Consider the following 15,279-nt stretch of genomic DNA (forward strand, 5'->3'; position numbering starts at 1 on the left):
TGTCACTACATGAGTGTAATTTTTTAAGGTGTTAAAAACCTGTTTTAAAAAAACGTTCAATCCCCTCAGACTAAGGAGGGGCGGAGGAGTATGAATTATTACAAAACATTACCTGACTTTACACAGCCTCTCATCCAATATTAATAAAAACAGTAAAATCAAGCAAAGTTAAAGTGACAGTCCTGAAATAATTATTGTTAACATAATAAGAATGATAAAGAAATTCCATTTACTTTCAATTCACATTTTAAGAATACATAGAATAAAACTATCAATTTGTGTGTTAGTAAAAAGTCCTACATAAGTTACAATTATAAAATAATAACAGCATTACACACAATACATATTAATTCCAAAAACAATAACATATAAAAAAAAGTGCATAATGAAGCATTAATGCTTTACATCAATATATTCATAATTCATTTACATGAAAAAAGGAATTATTGACCCAGTAAATCACCATATAAATAATTAAGAACAATAATAAATTAATGATAGAATTGTTCAAAATATTTAACTTTAAGAACGAAAACCCAGTTTGGGACAAACAACATAAATCAAGAAAGTTAGAGACAGACAACTATGAGTTTGTAATTACACATTGTTGTTAATTGTTTGTGAATTTTCACTGTCTTTCACTGGCTTTGGAAAGACAGAAGAAATGTCGTGACCATAAAGCTTATTGAATTCAATTGACAGATCAAATAAAATAAGACGTCACATAACTCTCTCTGCAGGCAGAGCTTCTCAGACGATTCATGTATGAAGAAAGTAAATTATTGCTACATTTGGTCAAATATTTATTCACAAAAATGCCGTGTTGTAGCACAGTTGGAATAACTATCGCATTAGTGGGTTTTTCTTGTACTGGTGGTGGGCGTGGTTTGCAGGAGCATATCGTGTAGGCTTCAGATGGATTGTGGCTGCAGTTTTACATGTCTCATGGCATCACTGGCTTAACGTGGCAGAAAGTGCATCAAATTAAATGAGAAACAGCTGTAGGTGAAGACACACTTTACTCTGCTGCAGAACAATTTGATTATTTAGGTCAGGGTCGGCGACCTTTACTATCAAAGAAGCCATTTCTGACCAAAAATGATCAAAACAAAATCTGTCTGGAGCCATTAGCCTTATAATGAAGGTAACACAGATTTTTTTTGGTCTAAATTAGTCAATCAACAGTACTAGTAGGTCTAAATGAGCATTCATTAATATGTCATACCACAAGGTGGTGACTGCAATGGGCTGTTTATGATTATTTGGAACTTTAAAGGGATAGTGCACCCAAATATAAAAATTCAGCCCATATGCCGAGGGAGGCTCAGGTGAAGTTTTAGAGTCCTCATATCACTAGCGGAGATCCAAGGGGAGAGGAGGTAGCAACACAACTCCACCTAATGGAGGGTTACGGCTTACATATTTTGTGGTTTCAATTATGTGTTTTTGGACGTTTGAATCTGGGGCGCCATAAACCTCCATTAGGTGGAGTTGTGTTGCTACCCACTCTCCCCTTGGATCTCCACAAGTGATGTGAGGACTCTAAAACTTCACCTGAGCCTCCCTCGGCACATGGGTGAGTAGATAATGGCTGAATTTTCATTTTTGGGTGCACTATCCCTTTAACTTTGAAAAGCTGGTGGTAACAGCAATTGAAGCTGTCCACACACCGTTAGATTCTCTAGTCTCCAAAACTTTTTTGGATTTGGAATCCATAGCCAGCCTAGCAAGGGAGCCACCGCTCTTGAGGTTTGGCAAAATTTGGACTTTGGAGAGAGAGCCACAGGTTGCCTACCCCTGACTTAGGCTGAGAAAATGGTTGAGTTTTTATATGAAATTAAAACTATAGCTCGAATTGTAAGACCATATAAAACAGAGCATAATATCTCCCTGCTGTGGGGGTTTTCCATACATGATGATTTCTGTAACACGAACATGACAAATGAGGTGAAGATGCATCCAGATGTTTCATCACAATTATTGAACTCCACCACTTCCTGCACTGTTTCCTGATGAGACAATTTAACCGCAGGTCATAACTGTATCTGCCATCACTCTGCTTCATGCAGACGCAGTATTTTGCCCAGGATTTGATGAATGCGGCACGTATTGACCTCATAAGGCCTCAAGTGACTCAGTATGAGCGATGCTTCAGATCCATCCCCTCCTGCCACTTGGTGTTAGCAGCTCGCTCTTCCCTCATTCATCTTTAATGTGTTTGCTGCGCTGGATTAATTTCTCCAGTTCAACACGCATCAATCACAGGCTGATATGACTTCCAACTGGGTGATTACAGTAAACACTTTTTTTTTGTATTAAAGCACATATGTACAGAGCTGTTGGAAACTTTTGTTGGGCTTTAAATGTTTCCCATTACATAATAAAAACACTTTTGGAGCAAAATCTCTCTTACTATAAAAATAAATTAGTAATCACGATATCACAGGGGTAAATAAATTAATCATAAGCAGTGATACTTTGAGGTTTTAGTTTATTAAATGCTATGTGTGCACAGAGGACGGGCTGTGATGTAAACTACATCATGTAATTATGTCTTACACCGCCCAGCTGACATCAGTATCGATCGTGACGTCTGACAGCTATCTCTGCCGACTGTAGGGACTGTAAATGCTCGTTATCTTGCAGTTATACATTAATCATTGTAAATAACAAATCAGATCTGTGATACACATTAACTCCAGCCTGATCTGAGCAACGGTGCATGAAAGAAATATGCTGAGGGAGGTTTTATTACAACATTTATCTCATCATTAATCTTATAACGCCTCTGTCAACGTCCATCTTCAGATATGTTTTTTTCCTTCCTGTATAAGGAGTACAATTTGAGGGTAAGCGAGTGCGCCAGCCTGCCAGCCTGTGTTTTGGTGCAGTGGATGAGCAGTTTGCCAGTAGCATGCATTGATGCTCATGGCTGCCCACGGCTGCTGTGTCCCCGATCCACCTCTCACCCTCTCTACTTTGAAGGATATTTCAATGCTGCTGCCAAAAATTGTGACCAGGCGGTGGCAAATGCTCATCTTCGCTCCTCTGTGGAGTTCGCTGGCGTTATCTCAGGAAAATGGATAAAGATGAAACAAAAATTCTGAGGGTGGATTCATGCAGAGCACATTTGGAGTTGTTTGGCCAGATTTAGGGATGTTTACTGATTATTTTGTTTAGTTGGGCTGGTGGGAGTGATGGCTTTTGACATCAGGTGAGAAAAAAATCAAACCAAATATGGATAAATATAGTAGCAATGTCACTGTTGTGCACAATATCTCGTTTAATACTGAGGAAAGCTCATATTGGAGCTGGATGTTAAAGGGGCACTCCACCTATTTTACACACAAAGCTCAGTTGACTCCTCATCAGCTGTGAAAGCTGTTGTTCAATGTTTTCTGTAGCCCTGGAGATTGATTTCCAAAGTTTGAAGGAATAAGCCCTGATGATGTCATCAGTGCTCAGGCCCTTGTCGCTACCACTCAGTCCTTACCTCTTCGTATTGTGTGTTCATGTATAGGGGTAGGGCACAGTGTTAAGGCTACATGGCCCTCGAAATGGAACACTTCAAACATGCCCCCAGGAAGTGTGCTGGGCTTTGAGGCCAGTTTTGGTAGTGGCCAAATAGTGGTACTGCAATTTCCAGAGTCCATCACATGATGCCACTGGGCCCAAAAAGACTTTTTTCCATAGACTAACAATGAGAAAGTGATGTCTGTAAATCAGTGGATACATTTTTATATTTCACTATCAACCTTTAATCCAGTTGGTTTGATTACATTTGGAGGATCTTAAAGAGCTGTGAGATTAAATTATTTTATCCCCATTCTAGTTAGCAGAGTGCTGCACTGGAAGGCAGCTGCTCGGGTGCACTCAGCTGTGCTCAGCCTTGCTTAGCAGCCGTAAGTCTCTAGTAGTGTGTCTGCTCTATGGGTCCAATGAGGCGGAAGCAGTGCCCATCATCCAGGTAATTTCATACTGCAGAAGTAGAGCGTTATTGGCTTCATGCACCACTGAGCAACTTTTATAGGAATGAACAGTGCCACAAATGCTGTATCCACATCTGTTTGTACATCCATGAGAGTGTTGTGAGTTAAATCATCAGCAAGATGGCTGTACGAACCAGAAAAGAAACCCACAAATATATTTTCTTCATTAATAGATTTAAACATTAAAATAACCATTGTACTAACTTAGATTAATGTTGTTACAATGTATTATAGTTTTATTCTTTATAACAAGAAAAAACAAAAGAAATCACTAGTATGCCAATGTTTTGGTAGCTAACTAGCTAGTTAGCTAGCTAGCTAACGTGACATTGTTATTGCTGACAGTCCCACACTTCCATTTCCATGTCGTTTTTCCTCGTTTGGTGGCATATGACGCCTCAAATTTAACTCATGTCCAGCAGCGAAGTGGCTGTACCTGTTACCGCTCCTTTAATATTACTACAAACTAGCAGGGTAGGAGCATGTGTTGCTAACGTTAGCCTACAGAGCATGGCTAGTTGCCTGGTAGTGAAGCAGCTTTTTTATTTAACCCTTTGAAACATGAGCAAATGAGCAAATGAGCTTGATTTCTTTTTTAAAAAATATGGGACGAATGCAATGAGCATCGAAAGAAGAAATTACCCAATAAATTTGCAGGAAATTAGTAAAAAAAGAGGAAATCAAAAACAAGAAAAACAATTAAAAAAGGGGAAAAAACAAACTGAAAAACAAACAAACAATTCTGTAACATAATCTAAATGTAATAATAATTATTATTTATAATATCATTTTTCCCTAGCTTCTTCCCCTAGTTTTTTTAAAATAATTTTCTAAATTTATTGATATAATTTGCAATTTGTAGGACATTGCTAAACAAGTTCTCCTACGTTTTTGAAAGAAATTGCACCAATCTGCTGAGGGGTCAAAGGCTTAATGACTTGCAAAAGGTGTCTCAAAGCAGCACAAGAAAAGTGATGTCGCTCCAGGTTTCAAAGGCTTAATGACTTGTTTGTTCCACTGATAGCATAAAACGTTAGCTAACAAATCACAACGTTCTTGACAACTATAAAAGGCTACATGTAGCCCACACCACTGAAGAAGGCAGCATATTTGCAACGTAAGGCAACACTTGTGTCTATGTACATAAATGCCAGCATGCTGATGAGGTATCAGGGTCTTGAAGGGTTGTCCCATTTCAAAGGGGAAGTTCTCAACCACTAACCTTTGTAACTCTTTAATGAGGGGCAAGGCGCACTGAAAAACAAGGAGCAGGGGTAAATCCCTTGTGCCCATTTAATATCGACTACCTGGAAATGTTAATGCCTTGAAAGCCAAGAATGGATTTTAACAGGATAGTATTTTATGACAATAAAAACTGAACTTAACAAGAACACTGAAAAAGCTCCTAGCCAGAAAAGAGGGCACATGGTGTAAGAAAACGTATTAAAAAGATGTACCCTGACCATCTCCACTCGTCAGTGTCACACCGACATGAACCAAATCCCCACTTCTCTGAACTCAATTACTGTCCTGCTTGTCATACTCAGACGAGAGAAAGGCATCAGGTGTGGCCCCTTTCGAACTTTGCAACCCGACCCCCTGGCTGCCCATTCCTCCCCAAACCCTAATCCCACTGTAAGCCACCAGGCCATTACTCATTCAAAGCTTCCTCTCTGAGGGTTGGCTTACTTTCCTCTCTGTCCTGCTCGCTTCCTGTCTTTGTAGGTCAGGAACAGACAGTAACGAGACACTGTGGGTATATAAATTAATAAAAAAACAAAGGTCTTTTTTTCCAAAATTTACCCGATGATCGTTTGGTGTCTGACATATGATAAACTAAAATTATATCTGATTTCATTTAGAGCAAATTCATTTGAACTTATTTTTATTGCAAAAATTAAGTGACTTGGATTAAAGCGTTTAATCTATTGTTGGGAGCCATTTTGTATGACCAGGTACATTTTTTGGACTTGACCAGCTTGTTAGAGTTCATCAGAACATGTACTGCCTCTCTACAGTGTTGTATCTGGCTCCAGCGAGGAGGCAGCTACAATAAACCAATGCTACTTGTGACAAAATAGTCACACCGTTGAGTCATAGAAGCTCAACAGCAGCTGATGTCGCTCCCCTATTTAATGCCATTGCATAGACTCGACACAGTGTACTCTAACAATGATGATGGATGTCCTAATCTGACCTATCACAATGCCTTTTACAGACAGATCAGAGGGTGAGGATGGATGTGAGAGTCACAGATTGGTTCACAGGGCCACGGCGCTGTGGACTTTTTTTTTTTTTTCTTTTTAAATGCCAGGTCCAGTTAGTTGATGCACAGAGAGAAAGAGAGGCAAGGCAGCCACACTGAGGGCCATGCTTCCCAGCATCCCTCCCTCTCCCTGTTCCCGCCTCGGCGTCCAAGAGCTCGGGCCTCCGGCTGTGTAACCATGGCAACCAAATGAGGTAAATGGTTGCAGGAGAATCCTCATCACGACCACCACCCTCACAGGCCTCGTTTCAGTGCTGCACTTACACAGTATGTGCGAGTCTTTCTCTCTCGCATGCTATTCCCCGTCCATTGTAGCAATTCCTGCTTGGAATCTCAAATATCTCTGTAAATTATTCGTCTATTCTTCCCCTGGTGTGTGACGTGACTCTGCTTTCCTTCTAGCCATTGCACGCCCCGAGGATGAGGTTTTGGTTTCATCTTGTACATTTTTTGACATCTGCAGAGAAGCACAGCATCCTGATAGACCGCCTGATATATTCTTACAAAAGGCACATGCGGAGAAAAGTGTGGGGAAATGAATCATTAGCATGAGGGATGAAAAAAGAAACACAAACCTCTGTCAGCCAAAAGAAGTAACTCCTCTGTGCTGTGCCTCAAATGAGCTAAAGAAGAAAAAGACAGTGGAGGCAGCCAAGAAAAAGTATTTATGTGCTGGAATAGAGCTGCATCTCAATTCATTTCTGTTTTATTGTCCAAACACACACAGCTCTGCTTGAAATAAATTAAAATATCAACACAGATTGACATGAACAGACTAGATACTTGTTATGCGGATGGTATTTGACTTTTTTTTAAAGTCTAATTTCTCTAACACCTCTTCTAAAAATAGTGCAGCCATTTGCATACCTGCCGTGTGATAACAGTGTTGTGTGAAATAACACACTGAGCCATGTTTACAGATGAGCCTCGCTCATTTGCTGCTGTGACAAGACAAAATCTGTCAACTCCAGGAAATGAGGGGAAGAGATTAACAATTATGGAGTCATTATTAACACTCTGCAGTGGATATCGCGTTGCTAAGAGTCACATTTCCACCGTTGTCACAGTCTCTGCATGTAGGGCAGCCCCTGATTAAAGGAAACCAATCTTCACCCCTATATATTTTCCCTGTGCAGGCTGGTCTGCATCGCAGGTTTATGCATGATGAACTATATGTTGACACATTTTCTTTAATAATAAATGACCACCCTGCTTTCTTTATCTGTATTTGCACAGTGATTTATGAATTCTTCACAAATACAGACCAGAAGACAGAAAAAAAAGGATTTTATTGTATTTTTTTTAACCAAACATCAATATACAGCTACACATACGGTCTGTTTGACATTTGGAAATGCATTCAGCTGCAGCCACAACGTCACACTCTTCTCTGTCACTTCGTTTTGAATTGAGCCATTCTGACATTTATCTGACAAAACAGAACATGGATTTTGGTATTTTAAGCAATGTCAAGACAAACTGTACGAAAGCAGCCATCGGTGTCTCTGCTTTCCAGGGTGCGCAATGCCAGTAAATTACTTTGGGGACTGACAGAGTAAATAAATGCTTCATTCTGAAAGGTTTAATAGAAAAATAGACATGAATCTGAACTTTATACTGTAGGTAACTCAACAGTGCATGCTCTAATGTGCTGATATCTGTTACTTAATCAAATGAGAAAGAGAAAAGGAAAACTGTCATGCTAACATATGCTTCAAGCTAACAGCTAAGCTAACATAATAATTTGTTAATATACAGTAACTACACAGTAGTTGGAAATGATAATGATATGTATAAAAACTCTCCCTCTGAATACTTGACTAAGGTCTGCACCTTAAGATTGAAGTGGTTTCTCACCTGGGGAGGTGAAAACCGCTCAACCTAATGAACCCGTTGTAGCTATTCTTGTGGTGTTAAGCATTGAAATGTTTTTGTTTTCTGATCATGAGAAGCTGCTTCCTCTCATGCAAACAAAATCAAAATGGTTCAATACTTTTAGTTGGGAGTTGAGTTCCTACATGTCCCCTCCACACCCTCATTCCCTCCATGTGAACTGTGGGCATCACCACGCTGGCTAAGAGCAATATTAGGTGTCGTTCACTGACATAGACGAAAACTGTCATAAGAAGTAATGCCCGGAACACACTGCCTGCGTGAGCAGTGCATGCACGTCGGCTAAAAACAGACTGTGAAAGTGGTCTTGTAGTGGTGATATTGACGATACACCACCTTCACTTCACTCTCAATGTCTACATCCCTCACAGACATGAAAAAATAAACATATTTCTTTTTAGCTCATCACTTCCTGTTTCCAATTTGAAGTAACACCCTCTGACAGTGTCTCTGTGGACAGAATCCCTTCATCTGTTACCATGAGGCTGTTTATTGTGAAATATGTGCAGGGCCGTGTTGTTGACAATGTTGTGGCTTGCATGGCTCCTTAAATGAGAGGAGTATCGGCTTTTAATTGTGGGAATACGATAGTAACAGCAGCAAGCAGCTCTGCAGCAGCAACGCTGTCAGTGTGAACACTGCATGCATGCAAGCCGCAGCAGTTCACAGGCTGCTCGCACTGGCAGTGTGTTCCAGGCATTAGAATGGCAGACTTCAAATATGAAATTCATTGGCATTACCCTTTAGGACTGTACTTTATCCCATCTTAAAATTGACCGTTCGCTAAGCCCCGCCCTCCTTAGTTACTATTGTTATGTCTGTCAAGCTTCCCATTCTCGCACTGCACATGTGCAGTTTACAGGGATAACAGGGACATATTTACCATCCAATCTGTGGTTATTTTTTTAAACACTACGTTTTCAATTCAAACTAAAAGTACACAGAAGCAGGCTTTGCATTTCTAGCTGACAACCTTGAGTTTTGTTGGATAAACTAATGATAAAATGTAGCTAGCTAACGCTAAAACTCCTCGAGTCAGCTGAGACGTCCGTCTCCAATTGACTTTTTAATATCTCCATCTGACATGTTTAAAACGAGAACGCAGTAAAAAGCTCTTAAATACGTAGTTGATGGCTGCATGCATGCTATCATGCTAAAAGATGGAGGCTGATGCTACATGCAGGCCATCGTCAGCATGCTATCTGTCAATCCCTGTACAAAACATGTAAACGTGTATTTTGTGTATTTCAGCTACTTAACTACGTAGTTCTGTTTCAAAAATTAAAATGTAATTAAAATGCTGTTTGTTCTAAAGGAAACCCTGAATTGCTTGTTTGCAGACAAACAGTGATTAGATTTAGGATTTCCTTTATTGTTTGTATGATCAAGAAGTAGGCTTCACTTCTACAGGAGAAAAGGATTTCAGTTTGAGGCTTCAGTGAAGAGTTTGGCAAATGTAACCGTATCTAACACAAGTCTGGTTGGAGTTGCTGAAGTGTAAATGTCCCCAAAATAAAGAAAGAGCAGGACTGAGCTGCTATCCCTACTCTAAATACTGATACAGTAGCATCTTGAATCCCAAACAGTGGATGCCTCAGTCCCGAACAGTATTTCTCTAACAAAAAAATGTAGTAACCTACCAACATGCCCACTGTCTGTGAAAGTAATGCTACCCTTGATTACTAATGTAGGTGGGCCTACTAAGCTAGTTAGCCAGATATGCTACTGTTTGCAGCTCATGTTAGAGTGGCTAAAGACAAAGTTTAACACATTCCTCACATTTGCTCTTGTGTCTAACTTTTTTGAAAGACTACAAAAAGACACTGACCCTCCAAACTCAAAGTAATGCTCTTCTTAAGCTGCGTTCACACTACAAGCGTCACAGCAACAGGCTACAAGTCATTTTCAATGGAAGACGGTGACATGACGCTACAAACTAACACCTTGCACTTGTCTCTGTCGACTGGCATGATGCACTACAAACGATAGCTGAGCGGACCTCAACTTTTTTCAGTGCTCCAATGATGTGGTGAAGCATCAACCAATCATGTGTTTTTATTTGTAGCTTCGGTGCTGTGTTATTTAGCTTAGTCAGCTGAGGCTATGCTAGCTTTAAGTGCACTGCAGTGCACACTGGGATGCAGTGATGCCGTAAAATGTGATGTTAAAATGGGGCTAAGACACTAGGGGTGGGGAAAAAATAGATACAGCATAGTATCACGATTGTGTGGCCATATCGTATCTTCACACAGTGCCAAGGATCAAATTTTTTAAAATATAAATTACTAATATTACAAATACAAATTAAACTTAAGGTAGCCTACTAGAATAATATAAAAACTTAGATAAAACAGACGTCAAAGTTTGAGCTTTGAAAAAATAATTTACAGTTGAAAAAGGTAATAAATTGCGATACATATTACGACATATTTAAAATCGCAATGTTGTATCATGACTTAAGTATTGTGATAATATTGTATCGTGGGTCCTCCAGTGATTCCCACCCCTACTAGACACCGGTCAAAAAGCAGAGATATTTTTATGACCAACTACATATTTGTATCCCGTTCAGTCGAGGTGTTTTATGGAAAGTCGCAGACACAAGCCTGTGACAGCGCACCTACATCAACGTCAGTGTAGCTAGGCACACTGTTGTGTTGTCTCTCATAGTGTGAACACAGCATCCGATGCAGATGGTGAAACCCAAAGCTGGTCAGGCCTGCTGATGTACAGTTACTAAGCTATGACTGGACAACTGCTGTTCTGGGGAGGGGTTTAGCAAACGGTCAAATGGCTGTCATACATGTATATTAGTTTCCGATGGGCATGTGCCTTAAATTTGTCTTCAAATCATCAGCCATTTGAATTCTGGCAAAAACACAACATCCATACAGTACAAATCTTACACTGTTAATAAGGATGTAGCATTTTCAGCACGACATGCAACAATACACATTAATGGAAACATACTGCCACAAAACACGATGGTACCGACATGTGATGTGACACTTCTCTTTAAAGAGTGTAGTAGAATCACATTGGTTTGCTGTGAACTCTTTGTGCTTTTAATTGATGCTGATACAAATGGAAAATAAAAACAAACAAGGCCATATCTATTTCTGCAAAATGTGCTTTACGATGCCGCACATTCGGGGATGTGACTTGATCTTACGGGACACAGGCAGCTGGAATTCCTTGTTGTTAATCACACAGAAATGATTGAAGTATTTGCTCATGACTCGTCTTCTACCCTCTGCTTGTTTGCATTTAGAGGCTTGACATTCTTTCTGCTTCATACTTCAATTTCACTTAATTATTCATGCCTTACAAGAATGTGAGAAGCGATGCAACATACCTTAGCTTTGGGAAGAAAAAAAAATATTCCAGCTTTGAGTATTCCAAAGCCTAATGAAGGAGGATTTAAACATACAGGATGCAAATAACAAACAGAAACCCAAAATACTCAGGGCGCTGCTTTACATCATTTAGACTGCACTGTTCTGTCGCTCGTGTGGAAGCAGATGCTGTCGGTACACTGAGAGTTTGGACATGAGACTTTCCAGGATATCAAATCAGCAGCTTCATCAGATATTTGGAAGATCTTCAGTGAAATGAGAATAAGCTGACTGAGAGTCCACGATGTGTCAGTTCTGGTTATCTTTAACAAAATAAAAATCATCTATTTACTCTTAAAGAGACAAACGTCTTGCCCGCTGCCCTCGGACTAAATAACTATTTGCTCTGAAGTGTCTGTTAAAGTAGAGGTTAGAGACTGCCAAGCAAAGTAAGACAGCTGGTTCTAGGAGAAATTGCTAATCTTTGGAGACCATAACTGTTTGAGTATAATATGTGTATACAAAGCGTGATTTGGCTATAGTGCTGCCTTCTGCTCAGAAGCTATCCCTACCTTGCTAAATCACATCCACAACAAAGTCCTTATATGCAACCTCTCCGTCACCTAATCTTTGGCAGATGAAGACAAAACCAGTCTACATAGTGTAATTAGGGGCTTGCCAAAATTAGGTTCACCATATAAAGTGCGTTATTTGACACAGTAGTTCTACGTAGATTCTATTTCAATACCGTATTTGCCATAATTTTCAAGATTATACTGTTATTGTATCTTTCTACACAGGTCACAGTTATCAATCTAAGGAACAGACAGTACATCCTTGTGATTTATACGTTTCTTTGACTGTACATTGATCTCTTTTTGTACATAAATTTGTGATTATATAATGAGTATACTGCTGAAAGAATGTGTAGACCCACTGGAAACTCTTCCTGCCTACAGCATGTCAGCTTCCTACAGCAACATCTCGCCATTATCCAAATCCCTCCAGCTCCTACTGACACCTCTGCCACTGTCTAATTTTACACGCAAGGAACAACAGTATTCGCCAACAGTAGTGGCTTGTGAACCACGTTTGAATGTGAGTGAGGCTGTCCAAAAAAGACGTTGTAAATGGCAGGATATGCCAGCATATCATGGTATATAGGCAGTTAATTACTGAGGTCATTGGTCAGTATGACATCCTTTTTTTTTTTTTCCCAATGGGATCGTGGATTCTTCCCTAGACAGATGAAGCCCCACGAAAATCGTCTAAAAGTTTGCCCTAACTTTGATGTCACTTTACAGGATTTTAGGGTACATGTCCAATGTGATTACACGTTGAGAGAAGTTATCACCTCGTCTAATACTAATGTGACAGCACAGCAGCAACACTTCTTTGTTAATTGTTTACTCTCTCATTATAAGAGTATTAGCCTCGCTATAATTGTGCAGGCCTACAACACTGAGCCAAGAGCCAGTAGCCATAAAAGATGACCACAGGCTCACGCAGCCAAAAATACGATCTCTACAATATCATTTTGCTAGTGGAGGGCACTCACTATTTTTAACTGGGACTTTGGCTCATTCCTCGGGAATGTCCTTTGTTACCATTTTTCACGTGCAAAGAAAACAACTGCAACCATACCAGGGCAAGATCCTACCGTTAAACAGTCCTGGATATTCACCAGGGAGGAGGCAGCATGAAACTTGTCACATGTAGCACACACTGTCTGTGGTATCCTCTCATTGTTTGCAGTACCAGGGCCACGCAGGCCCTTAAAACAAACCCCCAACCCCCGTCTCACTCCTCACTCTCCTCTTCATCCCCCTTGGTGCCTTTACTCCAGCGCTGGAAGCAATGAACAGTTGACGCCAGGAAGAAGCTTGTCATGATGGCCACCACAGACACTGAGATGCCAGAGAAAATGATGATGAGCAGGTCTGTTAGAGTCAGGGTGGCCTGGCACTCACGGAAGCTGTCCTTGGAGAGCTGCGACAGGGATACACGTCTGCCGTCCATGGGGAGGGAGCACTCCATACTTTCCACCCCTGCATTGGAACAGGAAACAAGATTAGACAGATTTACTCGACATGCTCAGTCTGCTGAGTTGCAGTGAATAATGTCACATTTATGGACTTTTAGATGAATGTATTCAAATGGCAGCCGCTCAGATATTGCATCATATAGAGGAGCAAGCACAGTGCAGCTATGTCTGTGCTGCCTGTACTCCGCAAATGTAAGAACTCCTTTATTTCCCCAAAGATCTTTCATTTGAGGTGATGCATATATGCCCATTAGAGAAACAGCTCACACAGCCCACAGCTGGTCAGAGGTCCGCAGTAATCAGAGTGTCTATTTTCCAAGGTGTCTTGTTTGTACGCAAGTGTTTAATTCAGAAAGAGTCATGTTGTAAAAGATGCAAATTCAACAGAGCGATGCAGTTTTTTCAGAGTGGGAGCTGATTTAATAACTTTAAGGTCAATCAGAAGTCTTCACTTATGAGATGAAGTTGCACTGTGTATACAGTACACCCACCCACAGCATGACTGCTGCTTCTGTGGAAATAAAGGAGGAATAATAAGACACTGTGAAGCACAGTGATACTGTAAATGTAAAGTCCAGCTGTTGAGGGTTTAAAACTATTTCATTTGCCCTGTTAAAGAGGCTTTATTTTTGTCCATATGTGTGTAGTGCTGTGTAAGCTGCTCTGGATGATCGCCATCTCTGTGTCTCTGACAACAAGACAAATCCATTTGCATCTTTTGTACACGGTTTAGAGAAAGGAGCAAACATCAATTTAAATCATTTTAATTTAAGATGCCAGCTACACAAGACAAATCTCGAAGAATATAGTCCTTCATTAAATGTGACTCCTGGTCGCGTCTCAAAAATTTACTGATGTATGAGTAAAGGGCAGCGTCTGAGACGGGGGCACCTTGACCAAACTCATCTCACGATGGAAGTATGATAAATCAGTGAGTGCTGCCCTCCATGTCTCTGTCACTAGCACATAGTTTATTGTTCAGCCATCATTTAAATGGAAGAGGACAGTGGCTGTGGTTTATTGTGTGTCAAGGGTACAAGTCTTGCATTGAGCCTACTTTCCCAACTCATGACTACAAATGAGATCGAGACTGGATCATTAGAGCAGCTTTAAAAGGACAGTTCACCCCAAAAATGTATGTTTTTCCCCTTACCTGTAGTCCTTACTGTAATCTAGATCATTTTGGTGTGCGTTACCAATCCATCGATCTGAATCGATATATATATATATATATATATATATATACATATATATATATATATATATATATATATATTCAATGATCAACGATCTATGTTGTCATCTTTAGGACACGCTTTTATTTTGAAAGTCGTTACTTAAAACAGCAGCAGGCAGATGGCAAGCAGCCAAGAGAAAGACGGAGAGGATAACGTTATTAACCAGGTAACAATCCCAAATACTGATTTTGGAGAAAATAAAGGGGTCAACAGACAAAGAATATGCCGTATGCAAACAATGCAGTTATGAGATAAAACTCGCCCCAACGTTACCGGCCTGGACGGGCATCTTACTTTGCTGACTTCTCACTACAGCAACATTAACTGTGCTGTTTCAACTTTCTTATGGTGGAGAAAATGCACATGCAGGCTAAAATTCATATAATTGTGTTGTTCTGTCGAGAAATGCTGTGACATAAACCACCGGTGAGTAAGGAAAAGAATAAATAATACATGCCATTTAAGTTATGAATGGAGGAAAGTCCGCTAGCCACTAGGCTTGTTTATGCATCAT

General features: G+C 40.2%; 1 protein-coding gene across 1 annotated transcript in view; it reads right to left on the minus strand.

The window, feature by feature from the left end:
- Positions 1-7,596: 7,596 nt before the first annotated feature.
- The window catches only part of lrrc38b (leucine rich repeat containing 38b), a 30,664-nt gene continuing 22,981 nt past the window's right edge, over positions 7,597-15,279 (minus strand). Inside the window, exon 2 of the mRNA XM_049590933.1 lies at positions 7,597-13,531. Coding sequence (XP_049446890.1) covers positions 13,284-13,531 — 248 coding nt within the window. The 3' untranslated portion in view covers positions 7,597-13,283. The remainder of the gene's footprint in view (positions 13,532-15,279) is intronic.

Source organism: Epinephelus fuscoguttatus, linkage group LG1, assembly GCF_011397635.1.
Source record: "Epinephelus fuscoguttatus linkage group LG1, E.fuscoguttatus.final_Chr_v1".
Lineage (NCBI taxonomy): Eukaryota > Metazoa > Chordata > Actinopteri > Perciformes > Serranidae > Epinephelus > Epinephelus fuscoguttatus.